Source organism: Pelophylax lessonae (genome assembly GCF_965119305.1).
Source record: "Pelophylax lessonae genome assembly, chromosome: 1".
Lineage (NCBI taxonomy): Eukaryota > Metazoa > Chordata > Amphibia > Anura > Ranidae > Pelophylax > Pelophylax lessonae.
The window spans coordinates 178,222,672-178,244,126 of record NC_138768.1 but is presented as its reverse complement, the minus strand read 5'-3'; the positions used below and the strand labels follow the sequence as shown (position 1 = coordinate 178,244,126).

The window sequence follows — 21,455 nt, the reverse complement described above, 5'->3', positions numbered from 1 at the left end:
TATGATACGCTGGCAACATACGAAAAATACATATTAGTATGATAATATATGATAAGATTTCAATAGCAAAGATATTGTAACAACATTGCTGTTATTGTAGCTTGGCATTTAACACTTTGAGGTTGATGTGTAAATATTTTCACCCCAGATTTCTACAGCTTTTACCCAAGATTTGCATGTTTCACATAAGATTCAGTTAAAAAAATGTGGGAATCTTGGCTATATTGTCTGAATTCAGGATAAAAACATTGATACATAAACCACTTTTCAGGGCCGGTGCAAGGATCTTTGTCTACTTAGGCGAAAGTGTTTTTTGCCCCCCCCCCCCTCCCGTCCATCCAGCACCCCTGTTCTATGTGTTTGCTCCTCCCTGCTCCAGCATGTCCAATGATCTCCAGGCTCTGACAGCCCCAATGCTCTCCAGCTCCACCCCGGCTGTCTGATTGGCTCCTTGTCTTACCCAGTAACATTGGAAGGAGAGGTGATCCATCATGCAGAATCTCAGTCCTCATCAGATGGAAAACAAGCATTGCTTCCCCAACTGCTTCTCCCACTACAAGAGCAGCCTGGTGTCTGGCCAGGGCAGTGATGTGGGGGCTGTGATCCGGACCATAGACAGCATCGTCCAGCAGCTGCTGGCTCAGGACGACCAGGAGGGCGGGCTGTATGGGGGTCTGGCCCGAGTGGCATACGTGCTCTACCACGTCTCCCAGTGCACCACGTTTAGTGCTCACAGGGACACCTACCTCTGCTGAGCTGGCTCCATCATCGAGACATGCCTGCTGCACTATGGCTGGGAGCCGGACCGGGAGACCCTGGCACCCTTCCTGCTGGGCAGTGCGGGGGTCTATGCCATGGCCATGATGATCTACAAGGCAGCAGAATGGGTGGAGTACACCAAGCTGCTGGACAGGTTCTTGGAGCTGGGGACATGTGTATGCCGCTCAGCTTCCTAGAGTATGGATCAGATGAACTGTTCATGGGCAGGAGCGGCTATCTGTGTGCTGCTCTGGTCCTCTTGCTGCAGGACACAGAAGGTGGTGACGCCCCCGACTGATGTGCACTCTAGGCGGGCACCTACCTTGCCTATAGGTGTGCCGGCCTTGCACTTTGTGACAAAATTATTTTTCTCCATCAGTAATATAGTTAAAGCACATTAATTCAACAAAGGAAAAAGCATGTATCTAAACCTTTATTCCACTGGTTGTATTTTACACATGTATAGTTCTCATTGGAGCCCTACCGTACTGTATGTGTCTTCTTGAATTATCTATGATCTGGGCAGATGTATATAATTAGGGGTGTGTGTGCTTGGGCATAAAACATGCTCAAATGGCTGTTGAGGAACACTCTTTCAGTAGTAGTTCTTCATTATGGACCTTTGAATTATCAAATGTAGTTTGTCACAAGACTATTCCTCAGACAGTATTTAGTAGTTTTATGGACAGAGTCCTAAAGGTTAATAAAAGTTTATTTGAAGTTTTTTTTTTTTTTTTTCAGAAGACTTTTGGATAATTTCATATTGTGCTGTTTACAATCTGGTTAAAATCTGTCATGAACTTAAGTGGGATATGCACCGAGATGGCATCAGATTTGCAATCTGGAATGCACTATACAAGCATAAAAGTATGGAAAATGATGCCCGAGTCTTCGATGCTGAAAAGATCGCTGAGGTTTGTGTTAAAAAGGCAATAACATCTGCATTTACTGAGCTCTGTGTTACTGAATTTAGAGAATTCAATGATGTTTATCAAAAAATAACATTTTAAAATAAGTAAGCTATACAGAATAAAATGTCAGATGTTGACAGAATTCTCGTGATACTATGGGTTGTCGTTTCCTATCAACATTTTCTATTTTCTCATTTAAAAGCAAACATTCTGTGGACCATTCCTAAAGGATAATGTGAAAAATATGCAAAAGGATAATGTCCAAAATATGCAAAATAGCTTATTATGTACTGCCTGAAACTCTTAGATATAAACAAATAGCTAGTGTTTTATTGGGATCCAAACATAAACATGAATACATTATTGTACTAATAGTAATATGGGGAATATGCTTTAGTCAAAATAATAAAATAAATATGTCTTATGCCTGTCGGTGGCTTCACATCAAGTAATCATAGCAACCAGTTTGATGTATGGCTTAGGCTTACAGTGGCCACTTTTAGCCAAAACTCATATAAAAGAATAAAGAAAATCTTAGTTTTTGAATCCAGATTCCAGACATTTTTTCATTAACTAGTAAATTCAGGGTTATGTCCAGCCAAAATGTTTTTTTAGTTTAGGAAAAAGTGTGGGAACCCTATCAGGTTTTACTGCAGAATTCTATGACAGATATTTACCCTGACTTCCTGTCCTTTTTTTCAGATGGGAAGTGAGGGGAAACTGCAACAGTATCCCAGGTAGAAATAAAAAAGTTTTTCTTAAAAACTGTAGAGTAGGGAAGTCTAGAATCACTGTCAGATTTTTAAATCTGTTTTAGCCAAAAATGTTAAAACACTTTAATCGCTTAAAATGTTTTTTTTTTTTTTTTTAGCTTAACGCATTCCCTGCATTAGAGTAAAAAATGCCCCACTACCTGTTTTACCTTCCCCTCAAACCCTAAACACTTGCCTGACTCCTCTCACCGCCCCAGCACTGATCCTCGAAACACCAACCCTCTAACTTCCTGGTCTCACAAAAGAGAGTGTGGCTTACCAGTGCTGTGTGTGTCAATGCACACACCCCAGATTCGGGGCATGCAGGCGCAGTGGGTGCCCCCTTAGGCAAGCCGAAGCAGGGAAGAGCGGAGAGCGTCGGCTAGGGACTGCCGAAGAAAAGGTAAGGGACTACTCGGTGCAATAGCATTGCACAAGGCAGGTAAGTATAGCATCTTTTTATTAAGACAAATAATAGCCTTTCATATTACTTAAATTACGAAGGTAAAACAAACCCTAACACATGAACCCAGTTTTGCAACTTTGTAAAACTGTTAGTAAGTACTGTAGGGTATTCAGGTGAATTATATTTTGACTTTTTTTTTTTTTTTTTTTTTTCAGGACAAATTAGCCCCAATTTTGTTGTAAATGTTAATAGATATCTCCTGATTTTGTTTCATCATCAAGAAAAAAACTAGTCCAAAATACTAAAAAAAAATATTTTTAACCACTTAAGGACCCCCTTAATTACCAGGCCAATTTGCAGAATTGCATTCATTTAACAAATACACCAAATAAAATTGATGTTCTTTTTTTCCCCACAAATAGAGCTTTCTTTTGGTGGTATCTGTAGTTTTTATTTTTTGCGCTATAAACAATAAAAAAAGGGCCAATTCTGAAAAAAAAAAAAGAATTTTTTTTTTACTTTCTGTTATAAAACATTCCCAATAAAAAAAAATATATATTTTTCATCATTTTAGGCCAATATGTATTCTGCCACATATTTGTGTTAAAAAAAAAATCCCAGTAGTGTATTGGTTTGTGCAAAAGTTATCGTGTCTACAAACTAGGGGATAGAGTTTTTTTTTTTTTTTCAATAAAAAGCTTTATTGATATTCTTCAAACAAACATGTGCAACATTGTGACAAAGCATAATAAAACATTTTAGGTATAAGCATGAAAATGGTATGACAGAGGTCAGTTTCAACTTGAAATTAGCACAATCAAGTAAAGTGTCTGAATAAAGAAACCAATCTTGGTAGAATAATACTGAGTACATAAACCAGCGTAGGGTAGGCCGGAGCCCACAGCTGTGGCTGAGTGACCACAAAGAGGAATAATAGAAAGAAGGAAGAGAAGAGAGGAGGGGGAAGGAAGAGTGAGAAGTGTGAAGGGGAAGAGGGGGAGGGGTAGAAGGGGCAAGGGAACGGAGATTAACCAGGGTGTGAGACCGGGGACGACCATAGGGTGGTCGTCAAAGGGGTATCCAATTGTTGTTATCTGTATCATGAGCTGAGTATTCAGAAAATACTTTCGGAACTAAAGGCTAGTGAGGTTTTTGTAAGCATCAGACAAGGTGAATTCTATCCATGGACGCCAAGTCTTATGAAAAGCTGAATCATTTTCTTTTTTAATAGCTATAATCTCTTCCATCTCATAGAACATTTTGACATTTGACCGGATATGGGAGGTCTTTAGCCGCCTATTTATACTGACGCCAGCATGGCGCTGGTGTGGTATTGCTCCGACACCCTGGGACATATGGTTAGGATTGGACCAAGGCTCACCCCTACTGGCATTTTTTACTCTTTTGGTAACGCTGATCTGACGGTCCTCTCCAGTCCCCTCACTAATCATCTGGCCATTTACTTATATGTGAGTTTATCTTATTATCACTATTTTTATTTATTTTGCACTGATCCTCACAGACTTCTCACCACAGTCTTTTGCACCCTTCATTTAGGAATCGTCCTTCTTCTCTTTATTGTTTAGCACCTTGCCTTCCACCTTTCAGTGGGGGATGCCCTATCACCCTGACACCTCCCCCTTCTTTTTCCTTTTTCGCACCGATCCATCACGCTTGGCTCCATACTCACCCCCTTTTCCTCCTCACCCCCCCCCCCTTTTAGGGGATGCTGCTCACCTCCCCCCCCTTTTTCTTTCTTTATTCTCTCAACTCCTCTTTGACTCACTCTGGGCCATATTTGTGAGTCCAGACACTCTTTAATGCACTAATTTTCTGGGGATTTTAACCTTTGGTGGTTCAATACTGGCACCTCTTGGACTTATGTATCTCAACATATGCAGAGATATGTTTCATCACTAAACTCATCTTTTTTTAATAACTTCTTATATTTTTCTGAGACTTATATGCAGAGATATGTTTTATTATGAATAGATTTTTTTTTTCCAAGAATTTTTAAGACTTTTCTGAGATTGATTCTCTTAGTACATTTGTTTAATACATTGTACTCATCCATTCATGCATATATTTTCAGACTGCTCTTGCTCCCAATGTGCCCTCATCATGATACTTTGGACTGATACCCATGGAGTATGTTTATTTATTTATATTCACTCTCTTTGTGGTCCTCTCCTTCCTGCTGCCCCCCTGTTGGATGCATTCCGTGCCTCAGCCCCAGGTCAGGCAATTCCCGGTTTCACCTCGGTCTCCTCTTTCTAGACTGGATGGCTCGTGTATCCATGACACTGTCCAAGGTAGCTGTCCACCTCAAAATATATCTTTTAATTTGATTCATAATTCATTTTAGTATATCAACATAACCCATACTCTCATTAGCTTCTAGATACATATTCAAGCTCCTGATGAATGGACGGAGGTCCATGAAACGCGTAGAGCCGACAAAATACTCAAAATTGATGGTTTAGCATAATCATAATATATGTAAAGAATGTGAGCACACAGTGAATTCATGTCTTAATATATCTATTGTATTCTCGAGTGATCCATTTTTGGTCCTAGAAATATTGTATTTATTTTGGATGTATTATGTATCTTATGTATTTTTTGTATTTACTGTGTGCTTTTTCTCTGTATACGTATATGTTACAGTGTTTTCAAATTATGTATATCTATTTATTAAAATATAATATCAATTTTCATGTCCAGTTGTTCCTCAATTAAAGTCCCATTTTCTCTTGTTCTTCCATATGTTTACACATAGGGATGGAGGCAACTGTACATTTTCCTATATGGCAAACCATTATCCCTTTTCTTTTCTCTACATAGAACATTTTGACTTTGTCAAGCCACTCTTTAATCGAGGGTTTAGTTTGGGAGTTCCAGCGAAGGGGTATGACCGCCTTGGCTGCGTTAAGTAGATGTCTGGAGAGTGATTGCTTGGATCTCTTATAGGAAAAGTTGTGTAGGTGTAATAGGCAGCAAGCCGCGTCTAAGGTGAGAGTGGTGTTGGTGATGAATTTTATGAGGTGGATGACCTCGTTCCAGAACTGTTGGATAACGCAAGACCACTACACGTGCAGAAAGGTTCCCCTTTCCATTAAACACCTCCAACATTTGTCAGAGCTCTGCGGAGACCACACCTTTAGTTGTACTGGGGTGAGATACCATTGCCTCAATATTTTGAATGAGGTTTCTTGAACTTTTGTGCTCAGAGAACACTTGTGTGTAAAAACGCAAGCTTTCTCCCAGTTTTTATCGGAAATGCTGCAATTAAGATCTCTTTCCCCAGGTTAATTTATATTTATCCGTCGACCTCCTAGAGGTCTGAGAAAGCCAATTGTAGGCCTGAGACGTAGTTTTGGGACAAGGTGTTTGGCCATCACAGATCTCCTCAAATGCCGTCGGCGGAGTATTCAATTGGAACTTACATTTTTGGTTTCGAATAAAGTCATTCAATTGCATATAATTCCAAAAGGAAATGCTATAATCCTTAGGTTGCAACCTGTTAAAGTCATCAAAAGAGAGTATACATGATTGCTTTAAGCAATCCTTGATACGCAATTGCATGTGTGCTTGTTGTGTATTTATGGTCTTTGCTCTGAAATCCAGACCCAGAACAAAGTCAGGGTTATTTGTAATAGGGGTCATAATCCCATGTTTGGACACCAGTTGATATTCTGGGGCTATCCGGTTGAAAATAGCGTGGTGGAGATCAGCGGGTGTAGCCTGACTTCTGGGGGGTAATTACTAGGGTTGGTCCATATTAGATTGTGAATATCATATTTTGAACAGCTCTTCTCTAGATCTACCCAGTCCTTTTGTTGTGAATGGCAATGCCAATCCACGACCCTAGTGATGTGTGTGGCTTGATAATATTTGGTAAAGTCTGGTAAACCAATGCCTCCTTTAGGCTTGGACCGTTGTAAGGCCTGCAGGTTGATTCTAGGTCTCTTCAATGCCCATAAAAATTGTCTTTGGATAGTGAGTAACTTGCGAAAAAAGCTATTGGGAATTTTGATCGGGAGAGCGTGGAACAGGTATAATAGACGTGGTAGAATCACCATCTTTAGAATAGCTGCTCTCCCAAACCATGAGAAGTTCTTGGAGTTCCAGCTCTTGAGATCCCTACTTATGGTCGATAGCAGAGGAATAAAGTTAGCTTCAAAGATAGCCTCAATTTTAGGAGTTAGATGAATTACTAAATATTTTAGTGACTTGGTTTCCCATCTCTAAGGGCAATTGCTACGTGTGAGTGATTTGATGTTATCCGGTAAGGAAACATCCATCGCTTCAGACTTGGAGTGATTGACTTTAAAATTAGAAAGAAATCTGAATTTTTGGAATTGGAGATTTAGGTTTGGTATTGAAATGTGGGGCTGTGTGATATAAAACAATAGGTCATCTGCATAAGCAGCAACCTTGAATTCCTTTTTTTTAACACAAAATCCATGGATCGCTGGGTCGGCAATTACGTGTCTTATCAGTGGCTCTAGTGCTAGAATGAAAAGAATCGGTGATAATGGACACCCTTGTCTTGTCCCGTTTTTTAAATGTAGTGGTGTAGAGAATACGTTGTTTACCTTAACCTTTGCTATTGGGTCTGTATAGAGGGCCCCAATCCATCCCAGCATATTGTTGCCTAATCCTAAGTGGCGACAGGTGGCAAGGAGATAGTCCCAAGCCACTCTGTCAAAAGCCTTTTTGGCGTTGGTTGATAGGATCATTCCTTCTAATTTATTGTTCTTTGCTTCATGCAACAGGTTGAGAGTTTTAATAATATTGTCTCTAGCCTCTCGTCCAGGCATGAACCCGACTTGTTCTGGCCCTACTATAAGATGTAGTAGGGGCCGAAGTCTATTTGCTAATATCTTAGCCATAAGTTTAACGTCTAGGTTAAGAAGTGAAATTGGCCTATAACTGGCGCAAATTGTTGGATCTTTGTCTTTTTTTGATATTACTGAGATGTGGGCTGTTAAAAATTCGGGTGAGGGTTTGGCTTGCTTAGAAAGAGTATTTAATGCTTTTGTTAAGGGGATGGCTAATATCGATTGTAGGGTTTTGAAGTATTGGGAGGTTAGACCATCTGGTCCAGGGCTTTTACCGCATTTCAGGGAACCAATTGCTTGTTGCACTTCCTCTAATGATATTTCTTTTTCCATTTGGGCAATGTCTGATTGTGAGAGACTGGGGAGGCCGCTTTCTTTTATGTATTGGACAATTAATGAATCTCTGGAGCCTTTTAAGTTTGCAGGTCGGGATTGTGGGGGGAGAATATACAGGCTTTCATAATAAGAGCGGAAAGATTCCGCAATGAATCTGGGATCATGTATTTTGTTGCTCTGTTTGTCTCTCATAAAGGGAATGTGGGAAGCAGCTTGGAGATCTTTAACCACTTAAGCCCCGGAAGATTTTACCCCCATTCCGACCAGGGGGTATTTTGCGATTCGGCACTGCGTGACTTTAACGGACAATTGCGCGGTCGTGCGACGCTGTACCTAAACAAATTTGGCGTCCTTTTTTTCCCACAAACAGAGCTTTCTTTTGGTGGTATTTGATCACCTGTGCGATTTTTTAATCACGCGCTATAAACAAAAAAAGAGCGTCAATTTTGCAAAAATAGCAATATTTTTCACATTTTTTTATATGAAATTCCCCCCAAAAAAAATTTAAAAATCAAAATTTTTTTACTTTTTCGGCCAATTTGTTTTATGCTACCTATGTTTGGTAAAAAAAATCGCAAAAAGCGTATTTTGATTGGTTTGCGCAAAAGTTATCGCGTTTACTAACAAAGGGAAAGATTTCTGTCATTTTTGTTGTTTTTTTTTTAACGTGTAATGGCGGCGATCTGCGATTTTTTTTGCGGTACTGCGACATTGGGGCGGACAGATCGGACCCTTGACTGACATTTTTGACACTTTTGGGGTTACCAGTGACATTTCTACAGTAATCAGTGCTATATATATGCACTGTTACTGTAAAAATACACTGGTAGTGAAGGGGTTAACTTTATTTGGGAGGGAGGGGCTGTGTGTATCCCTAGGGGCGTGCTTTCTACTGTGATTGGCTGGGGCATGAGCTGTATGGACACTGATCAACGGATCTACATACTAGATCCGAGTGATCAGTATCCTAACAGCAAGGAGAATGACAGGTGGCTTGTTTACACAAGCTGCCTGACATTCTCCCTCTCCCCCGCCGATCGCCGAGTGACCGGCGGACATCGGGTCCGCCGGTCACACGCGCGGGGGGGTCCGTGACCACGCGGGAGCGCGCCTCCGGGGGCGCGCGCTCGCTCCCTAGACCCTCACAAGCTAGTGACGTAGCCCTACGTCACTTTGCCTGTGAGGGGCTGACTGCCGACGTAGATCGGCGTTAGGCAGTCGGCAAGTGGTTAAGAGCCCTGGCAAGGAATTTGCTGCTCTTGTCCCCTTGTTCATAATAGATCGCTCTATTAAAATAAATCGATCTTTTGGTTTTGTTGTTAAGTAAGTCCGTTAGAGCTTTCCTTGCTTCAGACAGTTCCTCGGTGAGAGAATGAGCTAAAGACATTTTATGTTGTGCTTCTAATCTGGCGATAAACTCTGAGGAGTTTTCTTTAAAGTAGTTTGTGATAGTCCCCGTAATCTCTTCTTTGATTTTCTGATCAAGTAATAATGAGGGATTTAGTCTCCAGTTAAATGTTGGCTTACATTGAGTATCTGTGTTGATTGAGATTGAGATGGGGGCGTGGTCTGATAGTGTAATATGACCTATCCTGGCATCTAATAAATCTGGTAGGTCCCTTTGTGAGATCAATAAGATATCTATTCTTGCGTATTTGTTATGTGGAGCTGAATAATGAGTATAGTCTTTTTCTGAGGGGTATAGTGCACGCCATGAATCCACTAAATTTAAGGATCTCAACAGAGCTTTGATTTTTTTCAGTTTTCTGTACGTTATACATGTCTTGCCTGAGGATGTATCCCGTAATGGTTCCAATGGAACATTGAAGTCAGATTTATGCCATTCTTATTTATTTATTTACTAGTAATGACGGCGATCAGCGATTTTTAGCGGGACAGTGTTATTGCGGCGGACAGATCAGACACCTAACTGACCCTTTTGACGCTTTTGAGGGGACCAGTGACATTACTACAGTAATCAGTGCTAACAATTTGCATTGTTACTGTATTAATGACACTGGCAGGGAAGGGGCTAACACCAGGGCGATCAAAGGGTTAAGTGTGTGCCTAAGGGGTGCTTTCTAACTGTGTGGGGGTTGTACTCACTGGATTAACTCTGAGACCTGTTTTCCTAAATAGGAGGAACACAGGATCCCTGTGTTCATCACTGACAGAACAGCGGTCTGCGTTGTTTACATCGGCAGAACGCCATTCTGTCTCCATGGGGAGCGATCATGGGTGCCTGGGGGACATGGCGTCCACCTGACCCGCTAATTGGCTCCTCCTCTAGCTAATCGGTGCGTGTGCGTGCGCCCTCACTATCTGTTACACGAAGCGACATACAGGTACGTAGTTTCATGTAACAGAGCCGACCTGCCGCAGTAAAACTATGGCGACTGGTCGGCAAGTGGTTAAAAAAGTGTAGTTGTATATTTCCTCCCATTATCAAGACCACCAAAAAACAGCCCAATTTTTTTCTCCTATTCCCGACATACATGGGAATACTACTGACTTTGTTAAATAAATTGTATTATGTGTTTCTGGCTTTTTATTTTTATGTTTATTAATGTGGCATAAATTGTTTCTGTCCTGTAGAATGATGGACATTGATCATTACATAGAAATAGGCTGGAATGAGAATAATTCTGAAAAGGTCAGCTTTCCTGTCACAGTGTCTTTATGCACAATAAAACATGCCATAGAAATGATTCTATAATCAGCGTGGTGAATATGCATTATAGAGTATAAGCAGTGTTAAGAAGCACAGTACAAATACACAGACGTAGTACAAGTTACAGGAACAGGTACATTTCCTGTGCATTCATGTTCAGTTTTTGGATAATTGACTGTAACAGTGATCACATGATCGGCAGCCTATCCTACAGGTTCCTGATCGTCGACCTGTAACCAGAAGCTGTCAGTGACAGTCCTGGGTTAACCACTTCCCGACACCCGCTGCCTTTTCACTGCGGCATGGTGTCTCTCCTGCGCAAACCGACGTAAACCTACATCGATCGTGCGCGAGAAGCTAGGGGGCGAGCGCGCACCGCCGCCGATGCACTCTCGCCCCCATTTAGCAGTGGGGAAGCCAATGCACAGGTCAGGTGGCTCAGATTGCCACCTGACACCCGCGATCGCTCCCTGAGAGAGAAGGACGGTCAGCTATTGTAAACACAGCTGACCGTTCTTCTCCCTGAAATGATCACAGAGCTCATGTGATCCTTCTATATAGGATCACATGTCTCTATGGTCATTTCACAAGCCACACACCCCCCCACAGCTAGAATTACTCCCCTAGGCTCACATTTAACCCATTGATCACCCACAGGCTTAACCCCTTCCCTGCCTGTGTCTTTATTACAGTAACAGTGCATATGTTTAGCACTGATTACTGTAGTAATGTCATTGGTACCCCCAAAAGTGTCAAAAATGTCAGTTAGGTGACCGTTCTGTCCGCCGCAACGTCACAGTCCTGCAAAAAAATCACTGATCTCCGCCATTACTTGTAAAAAAAAAAAAAAGACAATAAAAATTACATAAATCTTTCCCATAGTTAGTAGACGCAATAACTTTTGCGCAAATCAATCAAAATATGATTATTGCGATTTTTTTCCCCAAAAATATGTAGCAGAAAACAAATTGGCCTAAAATCTTAAAAAATTTTGATTTTTTAATTTTTTTTTTGAGAATGTCACATAGCAGAATGTAAAAAACATTGTTTTTTTTTTTAATTGTGGATTTTTTTTTGTTTATAGCGCAAAAAATAAAAATCGCACAGGTGATTAAATTCCACCCAAAGAAAGCTCTATTTGTGGGAAAAAAGGACATCAACTGTCCGTTAAAGTAACGCAGTGCCGAATCGCAAAATAGGGCCTGGTAATTAAGGGGGCAAATCCTTACAGTCTTAAAGTGGTTAAGCATGCTCCGAACAGCCACATCTGTGCTTCCACATGTATGTATACAGGCAGCTGGAAGGGGTTAAATAGACTTTTTGTGCTGGAGAGTGTGCTGGACAATTTTTATATTCCAGAGAGACCACTTCCTAGAGGGATTATACATAAAACCATTGCAGTGCCAAGATCATCTTCACTTCTCTTTTTGCTCCCTCTTTTGGGATGTAGCATCAGAAAAAAACCCCACTAGGGAGCATTTTTAGATACCACAAGAATATATAAAGTATAATATGCAAAGTATTTTAGTTGCAATAGGAAGATTCATTATAATCCATGCAGGTGTGAGTTTTTTTTTTTTTTGTTTATTTCTGACCACCATGCACAATGAATTGGTGAAGAATCCAATGGACCCATAACACCAGTTCACAGAAGAAAGGGACAACACCTATGTAAGCACCCCATCCTGGCCACTTGAGGTACAAAAGTTCCAGGTGTCTAGATACTGGTGTTTTGAGGAGGTGCCTCTTTTTTGGAAATGTAATTTAAATCACCCCTCAGTGTTACAAGACTTGCATGCTAGTTTCAACAAAGCAAGGAACTTTTCTCTTGCTGCCTTACTGTAGTATACCGTCTACATGCATGCCATATTTTGTTGGCATTTTTTTTTATTTTCATTTAATAAAAAGGCAAACATGAAATAGAATTTCTATAAAATACTAAACATGCTTTTTTATTTGCCTTTCAATTATTTAAAATACAATCATTTGACACCTCAGTTTTGCCAAATTATGTTTACGAGTGCGTTAGGTGAATGTGCAGCGAATGTTACATTTACTCTTTTATAAATAGGATGAATGTTACATAAAGCATATTTTCTCATTAACCACTTCAATACAGGGCACTTTCCTCCCTTCCTGCCCAGGCCAATTTTCCCCTTTTAGCGCTGTTGCATTTTGAATGACAATTGCACGGTCATGCAACACTGTACCTACACCAAATTTATGTCATTTTCCCCCCACAAATAGAGCTTTCTTTTGGTGGTATTTGATCACCTCTGGGTTTTTTCCTTTTTGCTAAACAAATAAAAAAAGACCGAAAAGTTTGAAAAAAAATATTTTTTTGTTTATGTTATACAATTTTGTAAATAAATAAGTTTTTTCCTGCACTGATGAGACTGCACTGACAGGCACTGATGAGGAGGCACTGATGGGGTGGCACTGATGGTGTGGCACTGATAGGCGGCACTGATAGGCACTGATATGTGGCACTGATAGGTAGCACAGGTACGCAGCATTGGTGGGCACTGATAAGCGGCACTGCTAGGCACTGATAGGCGGCATTGATGGGCACTGATATGTGGCACTGACGGGCACTGATAGGTGGCACTGACGGGCACTAATGGGCACTGATAGGTGGCACTGGTGGGCACTGATGGGCAGCACTGATCGGCACTGACGGGCTGCACTGATGGGCACTAATGGGCACTGATAGGCGGCTCTGGTGGGCAATAATGGGCACTGGTGGGCGACACTGAAAAATGGCAATGACGGGCACTTGTGGGCAGCACGGATAGGGAGGGCACTGGTAGGCAGACCTGATGGGGAGGACAATGGGGGGCTCCCTGAGCCCTGATTGCCATCCCTGGTGGCCATACTGGGCATCCCTGGGGTCATAGTGGGCATCCCTGGTGGTTCTAGTGGCACCCCCCCCGAGGGTCTGCACTGGTAATCAATGATCTGATTACCAGTGCCGACCCCCCCCCTGTCAGGGGAGCCGCCAATCGGCGCTCCTTTACTCGTGCCTGTCAGGCACGAACTGAGGAAAGCCGATCAACGGCTCTTCATATTTTCTATGTGACCAGCCATGATTGGACACGGCTGATCACATGGTAAAGAGCTACGTCCGTAGTCTCTTTACCGAGATCGGAGATGCAGGGTGTCAGGCTGACACCTCGCATCACCGATCGCCGCTCTGCACGCCCCCGGGGGCGCCCAGAGCTGTATTATCCTGCCGCCGTCATATGACGTCCGGTCAGGATAATACAACTACATTCCCGCCGTCAATTGCTTATAGGGCGGGCGGGAAGTGGTTAAAGGGCAGATTTTTCAAGAAATATATTTTTCACAAATGTTGTGCGAATTTACAATAAGTCTCGTCTATAAATATTGTAAATGTTAGTTGAAATTTATTGAAAATAAGACAAATTTGCCATCACATCTTGTAAACATCAACTTCAACACTGTTAGTGACAATATTTAACTCACAATGCAAGACTCAAATTTTATGATCTTGAATCCCACTCTTAAACAACCTCTAATGTCACTGTAAAATGCACCTTTTTGTTTGTATGGTAAAGACTAATAGGTGTTGGAGCAGAAAAGGATGCCATTTTTTTGTGCTGTGCAAGTTTATGGGAAGTATGGTAGTATATGATACAGAAAATGATGCACAATAATTTGAACACGACTGCTTTGTTTAATCAATTTAACAGCATATGTTGGCAAAACTCTGCGGTTCTACTGAACATTACCACCCTCCACCATCTGGTTCTCTATATAAATAATTTATATGTAGCATTAATCAGATTGTATTTTTAGACATCGCAGATGCTGAATGTAACCGTGTTAATTTAGAAAAATACTTGGCTTCTGAGAGACATTAACAAAATATTGAATTACTTAGCCTTTTATCCTGCAGAAATCTTTGTTTTTTAATGTGTAAATAGCACAGACTGACAATACAGATTCATTGTGGAACACATTACTGCTGTCAGACAATTACATTACTAGAAATATTGAACTTGTATAGAACATTTTCTTCTAATTGTTAGAGTAACTTTCAATCTGCTTCTGTTTTCTGGCAAGGGATATATATATATCTACACTTATTTTTAAATGTGCTTGGGGGGGGGGGGGGTCACCTTCAACAAATTATAGTAAGTTAGTAAAAGTGTGCAACTATGCAACTTGTTATTTCTCAGATTTTGACCTGATAGGATTTTAAATACTAAATATCAGTGTTTTGGAGTTTATGCACCCAATCATTATAGGATCACCCATTATTTTCCCAATTGTAACGTACAGGACACAGGCTTCTTAAAAAAATAATTATGACTGGGTTATGTGTCGTTGCATTCGGGGGATCAGACACTGGCAAAAAAAGAAAGTTTTAGAGACCTCACCAATATAACCCCTAACACTCTCAGTTTTTTGCTAGCGGTGCCCCTATGTGATGTACATCTTGTTGCTATTGAGAGAGAAGCTTACTTTATTTCATGGGAATTTATTTCTTTCTCTCTCAAGAGAAAAACGACATGAGTACCTCTCTGGGGACATTTTGTTTATGGAATGGTGGACTATACGTGGTAATGGTAATAAGTGGTCAAATTGGGGCCAGATTGACTCAGTAGCCCTGGCTCAGCCTTCAGCTTCCTTGGGAGTTGTAGTATACCTATGCAAGGCCTTACTATACCTTTCTAGTATATTTTCCTTTGATGGTTGCCCTGATTGTGACTCCCTTCATTACTCTGGCCAATCAGCTGGGCTGTCAGTCACAACAGCCTCAGCATTCCTCTTTAGAGAGAAATCTTCTGCCACAATGCTAGAGTTAATTGGCAGAATTTCTGGCCTTGTTGAGGCCCTGCACAGCAGGGGGCATGGCCGTGCCCCTTAAACCTGCCCTTGAGCCAGACACGGTGCAAAAGAAGGAGGTGTCAGCTGATTAGGACTCCAAACCTTTTGAGGTATCAAATCAGGATGATACACCTGCTACTGACTTCCCCAAGCTCAAGGAGACTTTGACGTTTCAACTTCAACTATTGAAGTTGAAAGCCCTTGTTTAACATTGGAGCAGCCTAAATCTGCTAACGCAATGGCTGTCCTGTCTGGAGACTGGGCTCAACTGAACAGTGGCATGCAGAGGTTTGGTGATGCACAGGGTCAACTACTTGATTGTGTGCCTCTAAGGGCTGATTCATGCTGGAATGTATGTGTTCCCCCTGTGACTTTACCAGCTTGTGTTTTGACAGCTCATTCATTTAATAGGCTACAAAAAGCAATGGACCCCGGAAAAAGTAATGCAAACACTGCTCTTTAAAAATGTACAGTAGCCAACCACATAGTATGCGCCTTTCCCGCACCGTGTTTTATTGTGAACAAGCCCTTAGCCTTAGGTATAGGGCCTAGTACTGAGAAATGTGAGAAGGAAAGACATTTTACCATCACTGCACACATAAGGTTTTTTACTGTCATGCATAGAATGTATGAAGGTAAAAAACCTTTAGCCTTTAGTACCACTTTAAGTCTGGTTCCCCAAATGAGATGATCTCCTGTCAGAAAACACTTGAACTACTTAATTCTTTACATTAACTGTGAGGAATTATTTTTCAATGCTGGTTAAAGCCAGGTTGTCCAGTCACTTTGAGTCTGACTGACATTACCATATGAGAATAGGATCGTCATTTCCACACTGAGTAAGGGCAAAACTTAAAAAAGCTGGTAAAGGCTCTGGAAATGATAGACACTTTGCAATGTGAGTTAAAATTATACTGCAGCCATGAACTGTATCAAGTCTGAGTCAGACCTGATACAGTTCATGGCTTCAGTTTTGTTTCTGCACAGTCTCTTAAGGATCCTTTCACATGGGCAGTCCGCCCGGCAGGGTCCGCTTTGCTCAGCGGGGGATCAATCTGCTGATCCCCGCTGAGCAGGCGGATGACAGGTCCGTCTCTGCTCATTGTGCAAAGACGGACCTGTCAGAGTCCCGCTCTCCTCTATGGGAAATCGGATGAAAATGGACCGCCTGCCTGTTTTCATCTGATCCTTCAGACAGATGGAAAATTGGGTTACCATCCGTCTGGATTTCACAGAGAGGATTGGATCAGATAGCAGCGGGTGTCAGCGGACATGTCACTGCTGACATCCTCTGCTCCATAGAGGTGCATGGAGCATCCAATCAGGTCCGCCTGAAAAACTGACAGGTGGACCTGATTGGAAAGCCATGTGAAAGGGGCCTAAAGCCTCGTACATACAATCAGATTATCAGTTTTTTGTTGCATGCTAGCCTCATATGGAAAGTGAAGAGGTTACTTTCATAGGAACGTTCTCGTACGACAGAATTCAACTTCAGAAGTGATGTCCTGTGTTGAATTGTTTTGTATGTGTTCTTTAATTTCAGAGCATGTTTAGTCTTGCTCTTACGATTTTTTTGGATGAAAAACTGTACTAATTAAATGAAGATCAGACGTTGTGTTCACGTGCGATAAAGATTTTAAAGCCTGCACATCCAGTTTTTGTTGTACGAAAATTTTGGAATTGGCTATCAAAAGCACTATACTACCGATCCGAAAATCGCCAGATTGTTCGTCAGACTAAATTTAAAAAAAAAGGATATTCACACCTGACAGTCTTATTCAATTAGGGATTATAATATTCACCCTAAACCTTTTTACCCATGCAGTAAAGTGTAACCACTACTGCAGTCCGTTGACAGGCATACGTCAGAAAAACAAGGGAGAGGAGATAAGGCACTCCTCCAAGAGTCAACATAGGACACTTGGGTATAATGAAGGTAAACTTTATTGTGAAAAATAGTAGAACATTGATTCCATGAGACAAACACCAACTCACATAATAAAAGGACAATTGTTTAATAAAATCAAAATAAATGGGAATAGCTACAATGGTTCAAGACTGATCCTCAGCTGGCATGGACTGAAATGCACCATATGATGATGTATAAATTTCAGCAACAATTAATGGAATAATAGCAGCTAATATTCATTCCATCACATAACAGGTAGAAACATTTTACTTCCAATTTTCTTATCGTGTGTACGGGCCTTTATAGTCTCTTTCTACGTCCACTCTGAGAGAGGCGGGATGGGCAGAGAGTTAGGAGCATGCGGCTCTCTGTTCCGTGTGCTATGTGTTGTGCCTGTCAGATTGCTCCTAATTAACAAAGGAGCTTGCACCCTTTTTGAAAATTAGGATCTGCTCCATGTTTTAAGCTTAGAAGAATTAACTTTTTGTTAATCCCCCCCATATGTCTATAGTGTATCATAGTCCATGAGCCATTAATACAAAGATTTGTTAGTAATTAATACCATGCATTGAGATTGATCAATCTTTAACACTTTCATGTCTTTTCCATTCTCCGTTAATTGTCTTCCATGATGCTAAATCAGCTTTTTTTCATGTTTTCTTTCTGAAAGGCTGAAGTGAATGGCCCGGAAAATCCTTTTATTAACACAAGTGCTAAGAATCCATCAGCCCCTGACAGCCTGTCCTTCTTTCAGCATGTGGGAGGCAGACTTGCCAGAGATCTGTCACAGCAGTTCCTGCCTACTCTGGTGCACTATGTCCCAAGCCCAAGGAAAGCCAGTTGGACCCATATGACAAAAAAAGGCTCACACATAAAAGAATACAGCATGCAGAAGAAAGCTTCACGGCCTTCATTAAGGTATGGAACAGTTTCTTTATTTCAGGTAATATAGAAAGAGAAATGAGCTGGTACCATAAGGGTTCCTTCACCCTAGCGCTGTATGTTTTTCTATATCGGTGTGCAGAGGGGTGTGTGTCCCCTCTTTCCACTCAGCTATCAGATATCAGGGAGCTCTATGCTCTAGCTCTGCAATGTGTATCATGTCAGATCCCTGCCCCCTGCCTTCTAGAGCTGAGAAAAATAATTTGATCAGTGTTGTTAAAAAATGATCTATTGGACAAAATGGCTGCAGATGAACAGGTGCAATGTATGTAGAGGGATTTGTTTCATCTCTTGGTAACCCCTGAGAGTATATGTAAGGGTTTACAGCACTTTAAATCCTATTGTTTTAAATCACAAAAATGCACTTTGATCTACACTGTTAAAAAATAGTTTGCATTTGCAAGCAGCACAGCATGTTGTAATGCACTACACCGCATCTTGTGACATTTCAATGAAGTTTAAAAAAAGTAATAGTTGTGGTGCAATATAACAGCATATTGCACTGCCCCTACATAACGAATACACAGCATAACTTGTGCCTGCTGATGTGAATAGGCCCTAATTAGTGATCAAACAATATCTTTTTTTATTGCTGATATCTGCTGATATTTTCAGACATTTAAAAATAAAATAGTTTTTTTATTTATTTATTTTTATACAGGTACTCTTGTGGAGGGATCTGGGGGTCTAAAAGATCCCAAACCCCTCCTCTGCACTTAAAAGCATTCAAAACGCCAAGTTTGGCTGTTTTGAATGTTGTCATTTTCTTGAATTTGGCGCAGAGTACCCGGAAGTGATGTCATGACATCACTTCTGGGTTTTTACAAGGAGACCCGATCAGAGCCGAATGCGGCTTTGATCGGGTCTTCGGCGGCCGTGCAGGTAGGATGCCCGGGTCTCCCGGTGGGACGGGAGACCCGAGCGAGCCGCAGAAGGCGACGGGAGGGGCGTCCCCTCCCACTCCTTGTAATGAAAGCCGAGCGGCTTCTCAGCCACATCAGTTGTCATTACAAGACAGCCGACCGTCGGCTATGGACGCCGGTACCGGGGCGATGCCTCTAGTTGCAGGCATCACTCCGGTACATGCACTTTCCTGAAATATCGGCAATATCGGTAACCTCAGGGGCTGATTCAGATATATCGGGGAAAGTGCATATCGGCCCTCGATATATTGACTTTGCAGATAATCGGTCGATCCCTAGCCCTAATACTAACCAGAGTAAAGTAACTTCATTAAAGCTGAACTTAAGACAGATACTGTATATAAGACAAATAAGGCAGCTCTGTATTCATTTTTACATTGTTAAATGTATCTTTTTCAATTGTAAGCAATGACTTAGTATCAGCCTTATGTAATTCCAGTACATCAGAGCTCAGACTGGGAGAGACAGCAATATGGGGCAGTGAGCTATTGCAGTACTCATGTTTTAACTAAAAGCATGCTGATAGGAGGAGAGTGGCAGAGAGATAAGCTCATCAGTCTGCTCTTTCTCTATCACTGCCTAGCCACAGGTTTACAGAGAAACAAGGCATGTAGAGTAGTGCCGGTTCACACTAGTGCAATGCCAGACATTGCATATGATGTATGGCTGAAATTGCATCGCATTCGCACCAAAATGGTGCAGGACCCTTTTTTTAGTTTGCACACTGGAATCGTATCACATGGGTGTTCACATCAATGCGATCCGATTCCTGCACCATTTCACAGTTCGCACTGCGGTCTGCGAACCAATCTGGGGGTGTCATTAACTTAACATTGACACCCCCCAGCAATTTGCAGATCTCAGTCTGAACCACTGTGCGATTCTGGTGCGATGTGGGAATCGCCACTGATTCACAGGGTTTCCTGCATCATGCCAGTGGGAACAGGGACTAAATGTTACTTAAAGTGACTTTAAATGATCACCTTGTAAAACAACCCATTCAGTTTAAAAAACATTTTAGTACAGATATAATAATACATTATAAATACCCTTTTTACCCTTTTTATGAGTGATCACATTCCCTCTGTTTTTAGCTGCATAGGAGCTGGGGGGGAGGAGAAGCAACGTCACACTGAGCTTCAAATGAATGGCTGCACAGCGGGGGCGTGTCAGATCAAGTCTGATCATTGGAGGAAAGCACAATGAGTTCCCACAATAGCTAAAAAACTGACAATGCAGTGCTGTCCTGCTTAGTGTGGTCAGTTTTTAATTGTAAAGCAGGGGGACTGTTAGGATCACCAATGCTTTCACACAAAGTAATACAACAATAGAACAGCATACTTTCTCATACAAGTAAATGGTGCAGCAGCCACATATCAGGAATACGAAGTGTTGGGCTAACAAACGCTTTAACTGCAGCGGGGAAAAAAAAATCATATCTTCTTCTCTGTCAGATAGGGCTTTGCTTTGTGGCGTTATGTGGAGTTATGTAAATCTCAAAACTGAATGACCGGAAATAGAAATCCTTATCTATAGTATTTCTTTTGTATATACTGTATAACTGTTTGCCTGGATTTTTGCTTGAATGCATTTTTAAATAGAAGTATCACTGTCATTAGTTCAGTAAGTACTTTACCCAAATTAAACACAGCCAAAGTTATACATCACTAAATGACACTAATGTGAAATAAAGCTCTAAGCACTTTAGTTATAATGCACTTGTGTTCCTGTAATGAATGACATTTAAAGGTTTCACAATGTGTTTTACTTTATGATCATTTCAGTTTTTTTAACATGACTTTCTCTGACGGTTTATGTTTTTTTTAACATGGAATTCATGAGTTAACCAATTGAAGGATGTTAAAAAAAAAACTAAATGTGTTTGACACCTAAAAGACAATACCCTGCCAGGGCTTTGTCATTCTGGCATCCCTTGACCTAATTAGACCACCCTATTGCATAAAATATTTTGGTTACCAGTACCCCAGTGTTCAGCGAACACCTTAAGCTGGTGGTAGATAATTTGTTTTCTCTTACCTTAATTGAGAGACACAGTTCTTGATTGAAGATACATCAGTGCCAGTGAGTTATTCTGCCCATTTCCAGGAGTAGGACACTGGGTGTAAAACATCTGAACCCACAGCTAGG

The 21,455-nt window shown here is 41.2% G+C and overlaps 1 protein-coding gene across 1 annotated transcript in view; it reads left to right on the top strand.

Moving 5' to 3' along the window:
* TMEM232 (transmembrane protein 232) overlaps positions 1–21,455 on the top strand; it is a 288,164-nt gene that overhangs the window by 120,321 nt on the left and 146,388 nt on the right. The window contains exons 10-11 of the mRNA XM_082243125.1: positions 1,501–1,673; positions 18,113–18,360. Of these exons, the coding sequence (XP_082099251.1) occupies positions 1,501–1,673; positions 18,113–18,360 (421 nt within the window). The remainder of the gene's footprint in view (positions 1–1,500; positions 1,674–18,112; positions 18,361–21,455) is intronic.